General features: G+C 43.1%; 1 protein-coding gene across 5 annotated transcripts in view; it reads right to left on the bottom strand.

Moving 5' to 3' along the window:
• mdfic (MyoD family inhibitor domain containing) overlaps nt 1-20,208 on the bottom strand; it is a 150,263-nt gene that overhangs the window by 93,160 nt on the left and 36,895 nt on the right. The window contains exon 6 of one of the 5 annotated variants that reach the window (XM_037121372.1): nt 2,724-3,570. The exons of the other annotated variants lie outside the window; for them this stretch is intronic. Within the exon in view, the coding sequence (XP_036977267.1) occupies nt 3,452-3,570 (119 nt within the window). The 3' untranslated portion in view covers nt 2,724-3,451. Of the gene's footprint in view, nt 1-2,723; nt 3,571-20,208 lie in introns of those variants that run through there. 5 annotated transcript variants of the gene reach the window in all.

Here is a 20,208-nt window from a genome sequence, read left to right as displayed (position 1 = left end):
CCAACTGTTGGGTTATGCGCTCGCCGTGAACCCTTTTCCCAATAAAAACCAGGAGAATGTTGGGAATTAGACACAGGTGGGCGCAGCTGATGGACGGAAAAAAGATGGAGTAATGGGTAATGAGGTCAGGCAGGAGAAGTGACGTAGAGAGGTCGACTTCAGTTAGAGCGGATGACCATATGCCAAAAAAACAAAGTTTTCTGCTATTAAAGAAGCTCCAGTAACGTTATTGATTAAATTACAGTGCTGTGACTGTCACAATATGTCCACATAAAGCTGAGGGAGATGTTTTGACTTCCTGCTACGTATCTCACCACTCTCATAAATACATTAATTACTCCTAAATTGTTTATCATCAGTTGGCGAAAGCACCTTTTGAGATCATGGCTGCCACAGTCGCACTCCATTCAATAGATCATTCATAACTCCATTATCATTTTCGGATGAACTCTTCCTTTAATAAGATAAGAAGATGGAGTAGCAGTGAAATAAACGGACCTCAGCTTATTATGATTTTTCCTCACACTCCATTCTGACATTCTCTCAATTCTGTGGCACTGCAAAATTTGTTGATTGTCCGTCAGAAAGTGCAAGAAAGTATTCGCACAATGCATGAACATATTTGAGGACATGCATTTCTTTAAGAATATGAACAGGAGGACGCTCTGTGACAACCTAAGCAGCACCTCCGAGGCCACCGCCATGTTTTACAGATACTCTATAATAAGTCTGACAAGGGAATAAAATAAAACAGCAGGTATTCAGCTTTTTTGTTGTATCGAGCAAATATTCTGCTCGTGCCTCAGATGAAGTTTCGTGGGCAATTCGCCTCCTGTGCGTGAAGACGTCTCTAAAAGCACTCGTTACAACACAGAGCCACATGCAATCGCCCGCTGAGGCAGCCTGTTACTTATTCACTGCAAGCTACTGCCAGAGAAGGATTTGAAAAACAACTGTAATGATCAATAATACAATTCTTTGATTGTACATATTGTATAAGTGTTAATTATTCACTAAACAAAGTGACATAAAAGTCCATTAGCGAAGCTCTTCCACAAAACAAGAAATCACTCCGAGCATAAGCCCAATCTTATGAATTATGTTTTATTGGTGTGGTGTTTAAAAAATGCATGATACAAAATATTTATCTTGTTTTTTTTTTCAAAGGCCCGGGATGCAAATCTCTGATGATGATGATGAGCTCTAAATGGATGGCGTCTTTTCAAAAATGTATGCGCTGCACAAAGCCCTCTCCCAGCATGCAGTGTGAGAGGCTTTTTTCATGAATTTGTTATGAAATGTGGGTTGACAAATACGAAAACATAAATATTGAACGCATTTACAGCATTTTACTTTATGAGTTGACACATTTAATATGCTGATTAAAAGCCTACAGTTCTAAATTACTGTGCGTGACTGTCTGCGGGAGTGCGTGTGTGTGTGTGTGTGTGTGTGTGTGCATTGTGTGTGTCGGGGCACTTAAAACGCATTCTGCAGAGAGGAGCTCACTTAGAAAACATTCTCGTACCTCAAGGCTTCATAAACACTCTTGCATTACACAGATAAGATGCTGCTGTGCATATTGTACAAGTTCAAAACATGCACTCATTGCATTCATCAAAACCCCCATGCCTTATTAGAATGGAAGTGCATTAAGCTTTAATACGGACGCCGGAGAAGCCTAAACACGGGCGAACAGCTGAGTCGACCGCGCAGGCACGCACACTCTGGCAACGTGGACACAAAAGGCAGCCGAAGATTACCATTTAAATGCTTTAATATAACCGCACACACTTGATTCTTGGAAATTATAACAAAGCAACGGGACAGATGTTGAAAGAACACATTGATAAGCAAATTTGCAATGATGTTCTTTTGTGTTTGCGATAGAATGAGCTACAGTGCAAGCTGCGGTTTGACTATTTGACAGAAAAATACCGAACAAAAGATGCCAACGGATACAGTGAGCTGCACATGACATTTCAGGGAAGGAAAAAAAAAGAAATATATATATAACAGAATTATTTTTTAATAGAACACATCTACAGTCATTTTTAACCCTCACTCCCCCTCATTCTTTTGCGGGTAACACACCTCACTGCAGGGAATTCCACTTCTTACTTTTGACTCTTTTAATATTCAGTGTTTGACGAAAAGGGGGGGAAAAAAAGAAAAAAGAAAAAGAAAGAAAACCGGTAGATTGTCAGAGAAGAAAAACGATAAATAGCACTACAACTAGTGTGATTGAACCTTGTTGTGTGAAGATCAGAGTCCCCAAATCGCACCTGACAATTCAAACACCAAAAGTTATGCACACACACACACTCGCGCACACACTTCATGTGTCCCCTGTCTCGCTCTCCGGGGTGCTGCTTTATTAATGAGTTTGACACATAAAAAGCATCCGGAGGACGGGAAGTGTCACTCATCAAAAAAGGCTGTTTTTGAACAGTCTTGGCGCATGTTAAAGAATTATTCCCTTTCATAAGGACAAGAGACAATCAGTGATTGCCAGGGTTTGTTCAGATGACCAGACCGTGAATCCTCATCCTCAGACATGGCATGAATATTGTATGTAAAGTGTGCAAAGTTGGCCTGCCTGGTGGGATGGAGGGAGGACTGAAGGCTGTAGACACTTGGCGCTGTTCATTATGACTGTTTGCAAAGGGAAAGAGTGTGTGTGTGTGTGTGTGTGTCTGCGCAGAGACAACATGAGAGAGTGATTAATTTCATTGATTTAATGCGATGTTTTGGGTAAATACAGATAGGTGTAAACCACAAATGAGTTGAACGGATCAATGAGATTGATTTTTTGTGAATAAACTTTCAGTCCGGCTCAATAAAAGCCGCCTTCTCAGGCCTAACCTGCCAAGGCCAGTAATAACAAACCGCGATATGACAGGTGAGTGAAAGCCTCTCCGAGCACACAGTATGCACTCTCAAATCAACGTGCGATCATTCGGCCCTTCCCCGACCTATAGATACATACACAAACACCGTCGCCCAACAACCGTGCACCAGCTCATGCAAAGAGCACATCACGTTTCCCCACACACAGACACAGTACAAATGCCAAGTAAGGACACACACTTGAGTGCACACAAACACACACACACACGCACACACACAGCACTGTTCCCTGTGTGATCTTGCCTGTGCCTTCCCGGACTGGAACAAATAATGGGGGGGAAGTCGACTGTGGGATTTTGAAGCTCTCCCTGTCAGTGACACTGTGTCAGCCCGGCATCTCTCTCTACCAAAAAACACACACCTTTGCTCCCTCCCCACCCCCTCCCCCTTGCTAAAACAGCATAGGGAACAAGGCCTTTGAATAATAAATACTCCCAAGTTTCCACACGACTCCGGCCAGAGATGCCCGTCCAGCAAACAATGTTGATGTGTAGAGGAGGAGAGCCATGGAAGGTAGCCCGGATGAATACAAGATACATGTTCAGACACAACACAGGGAAGCGAGGTGGGCCTGCAGAGCAAGAGAGCGAGTGGCCTGGAACTTCAAAATCCCTGTGTACACACACAGACGGCTGACATCCCCTGCAGAAGGTGGTACAACTGCAACACAAGCAAAAAAAAAAAATAAAGCCGAGGATATTTTTCCAGGGAAATTTGAAGATATGCTGTGGAGAGAGAATACTCCTAATGAAAGAAACAATGCAAGAGTGACCGAGCCACTGAAACTTGAAGGGAGTTCACAGTTGAGTGGGACTTGGCTCATAATTGAGCCACCTGATGCATGGTGTTTTCCCAACTTTTTCTCTCTCCGAACCAAGAGAAGTCTTGACAGAAAGTTACTTGCCATTTCCCAGCCTGATGTAAAGATTCTTAAGAACTTGGCTAAAAACCCCCAAAGGCCATGAAGCATACAGTATTAAGACAGAAGGATGATGACGGACCAGCCCTCCGTGAGCATCGCAAGGTGGCCCCATACTTCACTTCCCCTTCAGGGGTGTAACAGGAGAGGGTGAGGCTCGGCTGATGAACAGGGGCCATTGTAGTGGTTGATGTGTCCATCGTCGGCCGATATTTAATCCTCCGGTTCCGCAGCGTAGCCCGAACATGACAGAAAATCATTAGCCACCGCGGGCCGTTAACTGTCACATGAGTGATTGAATAGGCAGTGAGCCGTGGAGTTTTGTATGGCAGTTAAACGTCTGTCCTGAAGACTCGCGGTGGCGGCCCATCGAGGTCAATGATGAGGCAGATTTGGCGGGCAGCCACTCCCACCCTCTGAGGGATTGGGGTTCCTTGATGTCTGGCAACTGAGGTGGGGGCAAGTCGGGGTCAGGCCGGCAAAGTCAACATCGCTGTCTGAAGGTGCCTCCAGATGTAAAACGGACATTTAGTCAAATACTGTACTGTACAGTCTTGAGCTATTCTATTTGAGCATTTCAATATTCTCCAACTTTCACTTCCAATCCACTACAATTCAGAGACATAATGTTGCACTTCTCACTCTACAAAATGATATTTGATAACTTGGGTAAGAAGTTACTTTGCAGATTCATAATAAAAACAATCAATATATAAAACATGATGTCATATTATTCATAAGCTGACCAGCAGTAGCCTATATAAAGCCATTAAAAAAAGTGAAAAGCTCTGCCTTCCCCAGCTGCAACATTATAGCGACGTTCACCTCAAAGTCATGTTGACATTAAATGCTTATCGGCTGACTTTCACATCTGGAGGTCGGGGGGGCGGTGGTGGCGTTATTACAAAACAGGTATTCCAAGCCAAACCATGATGTTTTCCTAAACATAACCAAGTAGTGTTTGTCCCTAAACCTATCCAGAGCGCAAGCAAAGCATTGTTCAAAAAATCAACCTCAACAGACATAAAGTTGTCACAAGAGATGTCCATTTTTAACTTAACGTCGGTTTTCCAGAAACACACTCGATACGTCCAGTGCTGTCTCAAGCATTGTGCCTCTCGCACTTTTACTTTTCAAAAATGCTTGCAGTATAAGTCAAGTTCATCCAAACAGTTAAGTTTTTCATATGAAAGAGGGCAGTACCGAGTTTTTTTTCATATTGAGGCTGATTTAAGAGACATATATAATACAGAACCTGCACATTTTGTTAGATATGCATTGGGATGACAGCTCAGAGGGCCAATTGCATGCATACAGACCCTGAGGGATAAGGCTCTACATGAGCTGCCACAACACATTTGACATATCCAAGTGGACAACAATATCGTCTCAACGGACAAAAAAATTTCCATCTAACATCCACCCTCTCTCCACTCGAATCCTCCTTCCCTCCTCGTTCCTGTAGCTGAGCCTTGACACCCAGACCTTGGTCTGTGTAACCTATACATAGGATTGGTAGTGTTACCCACCAGGGCCGAATCTCCATTCCATTCCCTCGTGGCCTCTGTCTGTTATTTGGAGAAAGTAGGAGGCCGAGCTTCATGCACTCCTTCCCGGAGTGTGTGTGAGTGTGTGTGTGTGTGTGCGTGTGTGTGTGTACGTGCGGGGGGGGTCGGGCTTCCTCTGGGGGAACACGGTCCAGTTTAAGAGGACGGATCACAGGTGTCATTAATGCAAGATAATTCTGCCTCTCCTTTTCACCGTGCCACACGTTCATTAAAGTCACTGCTGTTAAATGTTTCTCTCCATTTCCCTCTTTTTTTCTTTTTTCTTTTTTTTTTTATTAAAGGCATACATGAAAGCGGGAGGAAAAAAAAGGGGGGTAGCAAATTGTCAAATTATAAATTAAGCTGCTGCTTCAATTATTTGCTTGGTTTGATAATAACGTGGTTAATTTTTGAACGAGGTTAATTACAAGAGGGTTAATGATATTCTAATAAAAAGCAAGAACTCATCACATTTTGCCGCCTAAATTACACTGACATATATGAACCAAATATTTTCTCCAATTAATTCGTAATTGTTAATAAATATCTTACAATTCAGGGGCCGCGCGGTGCTGAGGCCGTGTTTTGGAATGACATATTTGAACAGATTCTCGACACATTCTGTAACAATAATTGCGGGAGCTGACTTCTCACCGGAGGTAATCTGACTCTTGCTGTCTTTGGTAGGTGGCCAATTTATTTCATGAAGAGGGGCAGATATTGCACTTGCTGCACATGGCGTTATTGAGTGTGTGTGTGTGTGTGTGTGTGTGTGTGTGTGTGTGTGTGCGCGCGTGTGTGTGTGTGTGTGTGTGTGTGTGTGTTAGAGAGAGACAGAGAAAGGGAGAGAGCGAGAGAGGGACAAACAGGGGGCAGGTAGGTGTGATCGCTCATTCACACCAGAGCTGCTTGACGTTGAGCCCTACGGGGCATGATTACTAGGCCCTGGGTGATCCTTCAGCTCTCCGTCTGACACTTGCAGCCTTTCCCCTTCCCCTCGCTCTCCTCGCATCCCACCTCCGTTCCTTCCTCTCTCCTCATCCATCTCTCTACAGCGTCTTTCTTTAACTCCCCCCCCCCCCTCTCTCTCTGTAAGTTTTTTTTTTTTTTTTAATGTTCTCAGTGTTTTATTTACTCCTCTGGACCCATGTCTGTCTTGATAATGCGTTCCTGCCAGTCTGATAAATAAAGCTGTTTGTCTTTTTACAGTGCCCAGGACACTCACAGTTAATGTCTCTGCGTCCACCTCTGCTATTTATCAGACTTCAGACATGCGTTTACTGTGTATGTGAGTCCCCCGCGGCACATTTCAACAAGGCTATTAGATTTCATGTGCCGAGGAAAAAGTGAGTATCTACATTTCAGGCTTCAGGGGTAAGCGATTAAATTTTTCTTTTAAACAGTAAAATTAGCATCTCTAATATCAACTGAAGTGGCTATCCACGTTGATGGTCGACCGTGAACTTTATGAGACAAAAACACAAGTTATGTTCAATCTAATGTCACCATGAGGAGTGATGAGATAGCACTGTACAGCTAACCAAATAGATAGGAGGTATAATGCACCTTTGTGTTAAAGTAAAACCCTGATGCACCGCAAGCAGTTCCACATCACACTTTTGTACCACTGCTAAATGGGAATGCTAGATCATAAGAGCTGATGCTCCTGAGCAAGAGAGCCAACTCTTGGTTGCTGCCATCAACCACATGTTGTTACCGGTTTGACTAAAGATCAACTGAAGGAAACAGGAAACATAAACGGTATTAAGAAAGCAGTTGATTACTAAGTCTGCGACTATTTTGGTCACACATGCACAAAAATTTCATCAGGTGCAGTAACAAATCGTAGTGTGATTTCCCAGAGCCTAAAGAGATGTCTTCAGATTGCTCCTTTTGTTCAACCAACAGTCCAAAACCCAAAGACTCTTCATTTACCATCATAAAAGAAAAAGAAAAGCAACAAATCCTCACATTTAAGAAGATAGAACTAGTAAAATGACTAATTTGATGAAGCTGGCCACTGATTTCCTTTCAGTCAACTAATCACATAATGGCTGCAGTTGTGGACATTTCATCAAATATACAAATCCATACCCATGCTCACATTATGATCGGACTAGATTGTCTTTCAAAATTCAAATTCATCAGCTACACCGATGTCCTGCAAAATAATACAGTTGAAAGCTGCAGAATTCAGAAACGTGCATTCAAGAAGACAAATGCAAAGCCGTTAAAACCTTGATTTTGCCATGTTTCATTGTGAATCAACTGAGAGCAGACAATACGATCAGATACAGAAACTGTTGGAGCCTTGATGACAAAAAAGTTGGACGGCGCGTGAGCTGACAAAATTGCTTCGACTTTGAGCACATAGTCTCAGGGTTTAATCTCCTCTTGTTAGAAGGACACGAGGGACCTGCGGTGACTTCTTTAGGGGGCTAAAATATTACCATGATAGGCTAGCAGCATGCTTTCATGCTCTATCCCACAGAGTTCATATAGACATGGTTGGCTTAAAACCACCTTGTTAACAAAAAAAGAGAGCGAACAAAAAAAAAAAGAAAAAAAGAATTGCACTCTGTAAAAATCCTGACACTTCTGCAATGTGCGTACTTGAATTTTTCAAACACTTGTCTTTTCTTTACCATAATAGATGTCAGTTTCCTCTGATGTAGCTCGAGTAGGGGGAGCAGGCACGTAGGGTCTCACTCTTAATGCATTTGAAGCTATCACTCAATAGCGGATCTGTGTTGTTCGAGATCAAACGGAGGAGACATTCGCGGCATCACCTGCAGAGCGCTCCAAAGGGATGAAGCAAAATATCTTCAAATCACTTGTCCAAGACATTTCCCCCTATTAAGGCTGCCTCCACACAGGCTTTAAGGCGGAGACAGGCCCTTTAGATAAGCTAACCAAACCCGAGTGTTACAACTGGGAGATCAGACACACAGCCTGTGTTCTCCTACTGAACTCCCTTACAATGGAATGCCATTAGAAAAGAAAAAGGTTGAGCGTTTAACACACCTAAATGTGTAAACTAACCCATTTTCTGTCGAGGCAAACAGCAAAAAAAATGAAACACATAGTATTTTGCAAGAATTTTCGCCCAGTTTATCTGTTTGACACAACAAGGAGAACAGAGAACAGGAAGATAATTGCACTTCTTGCAGTTTATGACTCACATCCAGCTGAGTGACAGCTGACAATCAACTGGACATAACATGCGAAGAATTGATCGGAAACTGAGCTACTCATTTTGTTTTTCTACTCTATTTTCTTTTCATCTTTAAATGTAGCGAAATTATGAGATTTCTGGCCACAAAGGCTTCACTTCCGGTCAAATCATCTGCTGTCATTTTGAGTAAAATGTAAAAATCTTTCAACTCTTCACAGCATGTGTCTATTTTATCTGTATGAATGTGTATGACTCCCAACAGTGAATATGTGCTACCAACACTACAGATGTGTTGCGGGGTGTGTGTGTGTGTGTGTGTGTGTGTGTGTGTGTGTGTGTGTGTGTGTGTGTGTGTGCCTGTGTGTGTGTGCGTGCCTGTGTGTGTGTGTGTGTGTTGTAATCTCAGCAGCAGATCATGTTTTCCAGGCCTCAGATGAGGCAAAGCAGCTTTGGCAGCGGGCCGTTTCATCTCAGGCACTGGGGCCCAAAACAAAGAGAAAATGATTGATTGGATGATGAATTATTTAGAGGTGGAGGGCTGAGGAACGAACCAGCCATGCTGGAGAGAGAGAGGGAGAGAGGCATAGAGAGAGAGTGAGGAGACCAGAGAGAGAGAGGGAGGGAGTTCAGCCTCCCTTTATCACTTTCTCTCCATGTAGAAGATGGGAATCTGAGTAAAAACTTGCCCCTAATTGTACTAATGCGTGTCACCGCAAATTTGCCAAAATAAAATATTGATGTGGACGCAGTGACAGGGTGTGCAGTGCAGAGCGCTGATTGGAGAGGAGAGGTGTTTGCTCAGGGATCTATAGGGTGTTTGAACCTACATGTAACACTACACTGAAGACAGAAGGGGGAACAAGCCCCCTCAGCTCCAGACATCCATCCTTTCACCGCACTCGCTCTGCATCGCCACACTGTCGCAGAGTAAAAACCACCGTCGCTGTATGTTTACCTGCAAGCTTACCTGTGGAACTTGCCGGTATTATTTCGAACGGCAGCGTGAAAACACACTACCTAAAATGTCAGCGACAGAGCTGCGTTCACTCACAGAGCCACAAAGCCTTTATGTGATGCCCAGTTGGACCACAGGGGGCACTGATGTGATATGTGAGAGCGAGAACAGACAAGGCTGGAGAGAGAGACAGAGAGACAGAGAGAGACAGAGGAAAAGAGAGTGGGGGAGACAGGGGAAGGGAGAGTGAGGCAGAGAGGGAGGGAGAGGAAGAGAGATGCAATGAGGCAAGGCTACAGGGATGAACGCAAAGCGTCTCTCTCCCTCCATTTTTTCAATATCCCCTCCTCATGAAATTTCATTTGGATTGTAAATGTTCAGTAATTTACCATCATAAATGTGTAATGGGCCCCTGAATCCAATGACATTGTGCTGGCTAATCAACTCATTTGAAAATGAATATACATCTATTAAAGGGAACTCAGCATTTCCCCTTTGTTAAGACTGGCATGCTGTCAAACATGGGAACACTTCCTAAAAGGGGTTTTTTTCGGAAAAAGAGATCCTCTTCGGGGGGAAAAAGGGAGAAATAATCTACTCATCAGATGTTTTGATCTTAAATAGAGATGATGAATGAGATTAAGTGCTTGCGTTGAATTTCCTGATTTGTTTTGTCATTAGAAATCTGACATGTAATCGACTTAAGAGAAAAGGGGGCTCGTTTAAAAACCTCATTCAGAAAATAAAAAAGCGGGGACAGGAAGTTAATGACGCTTCATTTTCCAGCTGGGGAAAATACGGCAAAATTAAATTCACGCATTTTAGACTGCTTCTCAGTCCCATAGCAGACAGCCACAGAATCCTCTGGAAAACACACAATAACACACACACACACACACACACACACACACACTCACTCACACACACACCAGGATTACGGCTTCTTATCTATGAGAGACGGGGCCCGAGGCGCTACCTACAAACACTTAATCAAAAACCAAGTTCAACTCGTGGCAGCCAGTGACTCTTAGAAATAGAGAGTAATGGAGAGAGTACGGAATGCAAATTGCAAAAATGTTGGGAGTCTGTCAACGTGTGTGTGTGCGTGCATGTGTGTCCGTGTGTGTACAGTATGCTTGACTCTCAAAGCGAGTCAATCAAGCCTCTGGTGCAAACCAAATAAGTTACAGTGTGTGCGGCTGAGCATCGGTTGGGCACTTTGTGGATCAGCTTACAGACCTTCAACTGGGCCAAAGGACACCTGACGTCACTGACAATAGTCTGAATCTACATAGTATTCCCCTCAAGTCAAACTCATGCATCTATTGCAGCTTTTCAGGGAGTAACACAAACTTGCGTTGCTTGATGTAGCTCTTGGCTGTTATTCCATCTAACCGTCAAGCGACTTTAAAGCAAACTTTTGAGTTGTGAAAAAAAAAAAAAAAAAGACAATGCGAATTAAGGGTGCTTCCATCCACTGGTTTAGACCGGATAAACTAAGTTATACAAAGTGTAGTTCTGTAACAAGTTGGTGCTACAGGCTAATACACAGAGAATGAGAAATAGTGGAAAAAGAGAATGACATCATCATAAAGACATACACAATTTCATCTTTAGGTGTAAAGCAGTGTGTGAGGGATTTGCTCTGCTTATCCAGAGTCTGACAAACTGACGCATGGCTTGTTTACAGCTCTGTGTGCAGCCTGAAGGTGTAGTGAATCATAAATGTATATTCTATCGGATGAGCAGCGGCTCCAGCAGCAGTGGCCAGAAAATGTCTTTGTAAAGTCGGGTGATGTTTCTTAAAGTTACACTGTGGAGTTTCTGACCACTAGGGGAGCTAGTGAGCGATGTTTGCAAGTGGTGCACAACACCCTCGTTAATTACTTCCACCAAGTAATGATTTATCTATAATAATCTAAAAGTAATAATACACTGACCCTAGATACTTACTACGTCCATTTTCAGGTTATCATACAAGTTAGAGATGACAACAGAACTAACCAAATTGTGAAGACGAAAAGGCCTCAGAGGCACAAATCTCCATCACTTCACTTTCTCCCCAGTTCTCCTTCCTTCCTTCCTTCCTTCCTTCCTTCCTTCCTTCCTTTCTTCCTTCCTTCCTTCCTTCCTTCCTTAGTCTCTCTCTCTCACACTTCCACTCACCTCCCTTCCCCATTTCCTCCCCGCCCGTTTCCCCCCCACCCGTTTCCTGCTCTCGGCCCTGATGCAGCAATCAAGGAACAGAACTCATTTATCAGGTCTGATGGCGGCAGGGGGTGCATTGTGCGCTGGTGGGGGGGCACTCGGTTAGCCTAAATGCGTGGCTTTAGGCTACTGCCCTGTTGTAAGGTCATTGTAATTAAGTCTCGGCTCACAGTGGTGGACCGTGCCTTTGAGGTTCAAATGTCTTTCCCCTTCATCCTCAAAAGTCCTTTCCAGCGCCATTTGCTTATGAGATCATACAAAAAAAAAAAAAAAAGTCTTATCCCATGCCAAATATTAGGCTCTGTCTGTGAATATTGATTTATCTGTGGACTCAGATGGCCTGGAATGAGTTCGATTCCCCTAACTTCCTCAGTGATTACTTTGTGGAAATAGAATATTAGAGTTTCAGTGATTGCTGCAGATGGAAAAGCGCAGTGCTCGACCGAACACTTAAGATTGCTAATCTCAGATCCTGAACTTGCCCTAACTTCAATTACAGGATTCTGGATTGAGGAAGAGAAAAGAACAGGGATGACCTATTGTTAAATGGACAGTGTATCTATGTCATCTCTCTCTTTCCTTTCCTCTGCTTCCTCTCATAGCCTTGTTTCTCAACTTGTAGTCCATTGTAGATCGAGATGTACAAAAGTTGCACGTGACATCAAGTCCAATGCAGTGAGAGACTTCAGCTCATTCGGGCCTTTGTGATGGCAAACTGGCCCAGATGTGGCAGCCAGAGTTCCTTTGTGTGCGTCAGTGCGCTGAGTGGCCCCAGGTGTTGTGGACACTTTTAAATCTAGACCTCACCCTTTTGCACTCCCTCTGCTCTGTTCTTTTCTTGTTGCGTGGATGAGTAAACTGTTTTCATCCCCTTTAAGACCTTGTTGACCACCAGTCTCAGCGCGGAACCAAAAAACAAAAATCCCCCTTAGAGCGCCATGTTTTTACTCCACTGAGTGAAGCGCTGACTTCTACTGTATGTCATTATGACTGTAGAGTGCTTGTTGTGCTCCTGAAAATGCTCATTATGAGAGTTCAAATTCAGCATTTCTGGCAACACAATGCCGGGTGTTCTTGCTGATGCAGCTTTCAAACAATTGCGATTTCGATTATTTCCGAACTCTGGGAGCATCTTACTGACCTATGCAATAGTTAGAGGTCATTGCCTCAGTGATGCAGCACGTGCGTGCATCTTTTCAGACTGGACAGACGATCTGAAACATAGCCTAAAGAAGTCCTAGAAGTCCTGGAGGAAAAAAAAGTTTCTGGAGTCGATAAATAAGATGTCAACAACACGTCTTCAATAACATCAGAGATCAACGAGGATGACAACCCTGCGGGAAACACTGATATTGTATCCACAATTCAGTATATGAGACAGTGTGACAAAAACGATACAACCACAGAAGACATACGGGATTACAGAACAAATTAAATACCGCAGTCCAGGATTCATATAGTTTTTCCAGGATGGATTACATGTTCGGAAAAACCCACATTGTTACATAACACCAGAGGCCGAGCCCCAGGGGCCACTGGCTGGTGAAGCTACACTATAGGCCGTGTAGATTTTTTTTTACTACTTTCCAGGACACATGCACATCAATGCAGACAGGCACACAGCCGTACGTACGCGGACGGGAATGCAGCCCATGTATGGTGGATTTTTCCGTGACCACAGTGATCACAGTGAGTGGGAAGTTACTGCTCCCACGGGGCAAACAAAGAGGGCCAGATGATGCGGAAGAAGGAACTTTAATGAAACTGGGCCTCTGCTTTAGTCTGTCTTTCTTCTATGGTGGTCAATGAACAAAAACAAAAATCACTATTAAAGGCTGCCTAAAGAAATGAAGGATGTTAATCAACAGACACATTTTTCTACTTACTAGAAAGTCAAGGCTAAGTTAATCTCCTCATTCGTACCAATGATTGAAAATTCACAAATGAATTAAAAAAAAAATTCAAAAATTCATAAATGATCTACTCATGGACAAGAGGCTAGCTAACGAAGCTAACCAGCTCAGATTACCGCCATGAATCTATTATAGCCCTGGATGTGACAGAGCCACTCAGCCCCGCTTCCAGTTTTGCCCTGTGGCCACTGGTGGTATTGCAGCAAAAAAAAAAAAAAAAAAAAAAATCATATAACCTACATGATTATACTATAACGGAGAACTCTGTAAACGTGTGGATAAGTAACCTCAAACTGCATACAGGGTAAATTGTGATCATTTGTATTATTAATTTTTTAAGGAACACAGATTTAATTTTTCTCCAACTGTCCTCGAGCCGAGAACAAAACAGACTAGATGGACAAATAGTGAAACAGGTAAGAGGAAATATGTGCAGTTTAGATGAACTGTCTTCCTGAAATGGCAGATAACAATAAAGGGTGTCACTGACAAAAATCTACTCTTTTGAATTTACTGCATATCAAAAAACAAGTTTTACTATCGTTTGATCTTTGTGGCATGATGAACACAGGCGTCTGACAATTTACAAGGCTCTTATTCCGCTTACATAACAGAGTGGGATTAGAACTTTTCTTTCTTTTTTTTTTTTTGCCTCAAAATGCTCCTCACACGTCTGACAGTGGGCTGAGCTGCATTTCAACTAGCGGTGTACTGTGGCGTATCTTTGAACAACCAAACAACTCAAGTGAAGTGCCTGCAGTCCTTTAAGCACTTTATCCTCAGAGCTTCATTGGGCAACAGACAGGCAAAAAAAAAAAAAAAAGAAAAAAAAAAAAAAAACAAGACAAAAAATGCAAATGAACTCTTCAACACTCCTAGATGCCATTCAAAACCACAACAGAGTACATTTTAAAAATGTTTCAGAATGCCAGACTCATAACTGCACTTTACAACAATGCAGAGAAATGAAAAGATGGGGGGAGCGATAGACAGAGAGAGACAGAGATGCGTTCTTTTTCTGAGGCTCCTTGGCGTCGCGTTGGGGATTCCATGTGTCTCATCGTCTTGTTTAGAGTGCATTAGCAGCCAGTGACACAGCCTCCCTCCCTCCTCATCGCTCTAGTTTTCTTGTTGTCGGGGAGAGTGTCCTGAGGCAATAACAGCAACCATCAGCACTCCTCCACCTCCACCTCCTCCTCCTCCTCCTCCTCCTCCTCCTCCTCCTCTTCATGCAGCGATACGCCAGCGCCTAATTTTCCATCAGCAAAGCATGAAATCAAGAGAGAATGCCACACAACAAGCACTCTTACGAGGGGACACTTTGTCGGTTCGCCCACCCATGCGAGCACACAAACACCGACGCGCGTGCAGGGACACGTCCTAACTTCTGAATAAATTATGAAATCAAGTGGATGCTAAGCTAAAGTGACAATCAGAGGCTTGTTGATGAGAGCACAAATGTGACTTTGGGAGATGGTTCCACAAACGTCATTAAATTAGGGGGGCCGTTTGATATTTTCAGACTTTGTTTTTCTTCGACACGACGATGACGCAAAGTGTTTTGATCACGTTAGCCGGTTACTGTTTCCAGATGCTCGCTGCAACATTTTGCGACAGAGGTTGGAAAAAGTCCCGAGAGGACTGCCGAGGTGGTTTTGACGCACATCTCGAAAGGAAATGAGCCACAAAAATTCACATGAGAGGAATCAATCGCACTACATTATCACGTGCTTTAAAGTGCAGCTAGTGCATTTCTATATAGCGAAAAAATGTTGTGGCATGGCCTCTCAGTCAACATGAATACACATTATGCAGTCAGCAGACAGCAGCTATACTACATTTATTATATATCAACTGTATTTATGTATCCTAAATCATGCTGAATGTTAATATTGTGTCTGCACCATTTTTCCTCTGCTTTGCTTTTAAAGCTGTGCGGTGAAGTCGTACACCACAAACAATTTCCCACACAGCGGACAATAAAGCTTCTATTTGACTTGCAGCATGTGACTCCACATCAATGATGCAATGTAACGTAAAGTATCTTTACTAAAGTAATGTACTTAATATTGAAGAACCTGCGCTTTAACATAGTATTTCCGTTCTCTGCTACTTTATGCTTTCACTCCACTACGTTTATTTGATCAGTTCAGTTACAAGTTATGTCCAGATTGGATCCAAATACAAAGGTAACAATGCCCGAACTTTACTTTCATGGCAACCTTGGTTTCAGATCTGTGATCAGGTCGATCTGTCCAGCACAATACTACAAATTCAGCATTGAAGTTTGAGCTTTTCAGGTTTGTATTTTTTTTGTCTTTTTTGTCTTGGAAGAGGAGTTCAGAACTGCTGTGACGGAAACTTCAGTTCAAAATTGTCATTTCCTGAGTATAAATGCAGTATGTGCTACCAAAAAAAATGATGGAGCCAAATAATAGAGTCATAACTGTCCAAAATCCTAAACCGCTGCTCACTGTAGCGAGCCCGGCATTTTCAAATGTTAATCTTGTAGAGAATAATCAATGAAATAGTGATAAAGCCTTTTCAGGCGCGGCTTGAGTGTCTGCAAAATGAATGTTTTCCTCCATATTTTGTGTGCCATGCATGCATGTCAACAATGACATGTAACTGAAATGTGATCAGGAATGCCAACCAGGTCGCGTCTGTACCCACATGACAAGGTTTTCGTGACTGGAGGCATTAGGGTTACAGGTTCACACCACAGCAAGACACACTGAGCAGTCAGTCTATGCTGGACAAGTACAAAACAGAAAGAAGAGCCGAGAAAATAATCTCCTTTGAGGAGCTGTGACTCAAGAGGACCGGCATTGTGTTTTCAGACAAGCAGAGACATATAGAGCATATGTTATCAGAGACCAACTGCCAGGCTAAACCGAACAGTACCGGTTTTCTATCAACTGAAAAATAAGGCAGTTAGTTATTAGGACAGTAACACTGACAAACACTACAGAGAGTGGAAAAACTCTTTCTCTGCTACACACACACACACAAACACAGAGAGAAGAAACAGATCTCACAGTGCTGACTGACAAAGATGCCCTGCAATATAGATGACGAGAACAAAGCCCCCCATAACAAACTCCAGTCATATTGAGACGATTTCCTTTTCAATAATGAATCGCCATCAGCATCGGGCGTCAATACTGCCTCTGTGTGTTGTTCCCGCCAGCATTCGTGTGTGTGTGTGTGTCTGTGCGTGCGAGCGAGTGGAGGGGAAAAGAAAAAACATCTATCCTCAACGAGAACAAAACTTCTATATTTAATCTGCGCTGAGAACAAGCAGGCATGCAAAGTCAAAAACAAAACGGGGATGGCAAGCTGAGGCTTTGTGTGTGGCATGCAAATCACATCCGGACCAACCAGCTGCTGTGAGCTTATCCCCCACATCTTTGTGATTGACAGGATTTTTAAAATGTGTAGATTATAAATATTTATAATTGACTTAATATTGACTGTATTCTCTCTGTTTGGTTGAACTTGTGTGGGGAAAAGAAAAAAAATAAGGCGCGCACTAAAAAAAAAAGCTTTAATTTCTCAAAAAAGCACGATACCACAATCCAGTTCATCTGTGGTGCCGTCTTCACATAAATTACCCTCCCAGTGCACCCCATTGTGTGTGCGTGAATGTTCAGTAGCCTGTTTTCCTCACTGAGGATAATGAGCATTGCTTTGAATTTCTCTGGTGTTGTCAGGTCTCCTTGAGAGTTTTCAGCTGGCCTCAGAGAGGTCAGCGCGCACCCCTGTGGAGTTGCGCTCACCTTATAAAAGGTGACAGTCGGAAACACGGGCCGGATCTCCAAAAAATTACACCAATAAAAGGCACGACAAGCGAGGCCCAGTCATGGCTGGGACAGGAGCCCAGTCTGGGGAAAGGGCAAATATTTAGAGTGGTGCAGCAAAGGGGCAGAGCTTGCCCGTCGTAGACTTCTTGTACCCAATGAACTACACCACGGAGCATTTCAGCATCAGTGTACAGCTGGAAGTAGCCTCCTGTCTGCTTGCATTGCTGTATAATCCCGATGACGGCATGTTTTCCAGACAGCACTAGACTTTGAATCTGTGGCTGTAACTCAGGGGTCATCAACTCCATTTGAACACGAGCCAGACTTTCAAATTTATAAAAGTTTTCAATTTATGTTAGAATGTGCCTTTTGTATCTGCACAGGGAGTGAGTCCACCATGCTGCACCAACTATTGTTTCTACAGTAGCCCGGAGTGGACCAAACCAAACGATGGCTTTGCAGTAACGTTTTTCTTGTTTGAGTGTCCACCGTGTGGGAGGGTGAGACAAGGGATGTTCGGTCAGTTGCAATCTGCAACCTCACGGCCACATACCACTTAATCCTACATACTGGCCCTTTAATGTTTAATATTTTCATTTTCTTATGAGGCGTAAAAAGTTATTTTCATGAGCCTACATCAGTGCAAACAGACTAAAAACTATGAGAAAATGATAACTAAAAACATGTTCAGTCTTGCTGCTTGTTTTTGGAACTTTGATTTCACGAATCAAAAAGAAAATGTTCCACTGACGATGACAAAGAAGCCCCTGAAAATGAAGAGTTTCAAGGTGTCATCACACGGTCCGGTTCTAGAGGAGAAGCTGCGGTTGGGCGGAGGACAAGTGCAGGAAACAGCCCGCGAGTGGAGAACTGGGACGGGCCCGACCTCTAAGAAATTGAAATAGCTTTTTTGGCCTTTGATTGAATTGCGCCATGTGAGCTCACTACACTGTATAAGCCCTCTCTGTGTCTCTGTCTGTCTAACTCTCTTTCAGCTCCACATCAAAAAGGCCATCTGCAGTAAAAAGGGCCGGCCAACACACCCCGCGCTCCCCATCTCATCCACAAGTTTCCTCTGCCCAGCATCCACACACGGTACTGCCCACCGTCTCATCAATTTTCCTCTTTGATTTAATCACCAGGTCAAACTAAAGTGGCATTACAAAGTTTTATTTGGAGCGGAGCATGTTTTTTCGGTTTTTATTTCTTTCGTTTTATGACTGAACCTGTTTGCGAACCAGAAACGGCAATTTATTATCAAAAATAACAAAGAAAAGTCTGTTATTAAAATAAAAGAATGTGGTGCCAAACAAATACACAAGGATTTGTTTTACAGTCTCAATAATGCAAACTGCTTTCAATCCCACAGAGCATTAGGATTTAAAGTGAGCATGAAACACAAACCCTTCAAGCAGATTAAATTTCAAATCAAGCAGGCCATGTAAATGATGTGGTGACAGGGGGCCCAGTGCAATTAGCATGCCAGGCTAGTGTTAAAGCAATTAGGCAAAACAGACGGCTAGAGCACCAGGGCTAAGCATGGGAAGGGAGGAAGGACGAATATTTCCATATTGTTCTTCAGGACACGAGTGCATGTGTGTGCGTGCGCATGTACAGTTCTGTTTGAGGTCGTACGGCACCCGACTTGTTTGTGGATTTCTCAGAGGGAAACAGAGGTTAATGAGAACTAGACTTTGTTTACTGACGGACTATTCTGCCCTTTTTGGAGAGCAAGACGCGGAAAAAAAACTAAATAAATGCTGCGATCCTTGAAACAAAAAGGAAAAAAAAAAAAGAAAGAAAAGAAAACGGAAACACTTGTGTTGCTTTGGGGAATCACAAAAACATTTACTGGTAAACAAGCCCAGAGCGGAAACTCTGGGAACCACTTTGGGGAAAAAAGCAGACACATTTGGGCAAATCTCTCAGGTGGAGCCATCAAAAGCGGTGTCGGCTCGCACGCGGAGATGTGGCAGGAAGGACCACCTGGAGACGAGCTGCGACATTCGTTTGAGCGTAAATTACTCAAACAAGCATGCCAGGGAATGGCATTTAATACTTGATGTTTCCCCAGAGGGAACAGCGTTGGATGCCTCTAATTCAAACAAAGAGTTACGATATACAAACACGACTGAAAACAAACACAGCGTACATTGCACGCTAAGTTGTGTACGATGAGACGCGGGCCTTGTGGGATGCAAAGTGGGACAGCGGCTCATCGCTGTCTTCAGCAATGTGGGAAGAAGAGCAGTAATAATGAGGTCGGGAAAAAACAGGGTTTTACTGTAGTGCCTGTTATGTTTTGTTCCACTGCACGGTATCTGTTCTCTGGAAAGTAGACAATAATCGGAAATGGCTCCATCTTTTCTATTTCCTTCCTGCACTGGCAACAAGATCACACCTGGCAGGCACTTCAATTAGAAAAAACATATCTAAAAAAGAAATTGCAGATGTACTAAACGTACAATATCTGTATTTTCATCAGTATGTTCTTTGCATAGTTTGATGTAGCGAATCAGGAAAAAAAAGAAAACTTCTTTAATGTTGGTTGTTGTTTCACACTACGATGAAGAAGAAGAAGAAGAAGAGGAGGAAGAAGAAGTTTCTACTCTTACTGTATTTTCTTAGATTAGCTTCCTCTGTACAACTAGCCAGCTGACAACATTTCAAGATTTGGAAGCTAAACAGAGCTAAGATAAGGACGTGGTGTGGAAATTAAGTTGCTAAAACACGGTAATGGGATGTCTGTCGGTGGCAAATGGTTCTCTGATAGGTGAG

This window comes from Acanthopagrus latus, chromosome 14 (genome assembly GCF_904848185.1).
Source record: "Acanthopagrus latus isolate v.2019 chromosome 14, fAcaLat1.1, whole genome shotgun sequence".
Taxonomy (NCBI): Eukaryota; Metazoa; Chordata; class Actinopteri; order Spariformes; family Sparidae; genus Acanthopagrus; species Acanthopagrus latus.
Note: the sequence above shows the minus strand (reverse complement) of the source record. Positions and strands in the feature narration are given on the sequence as shown.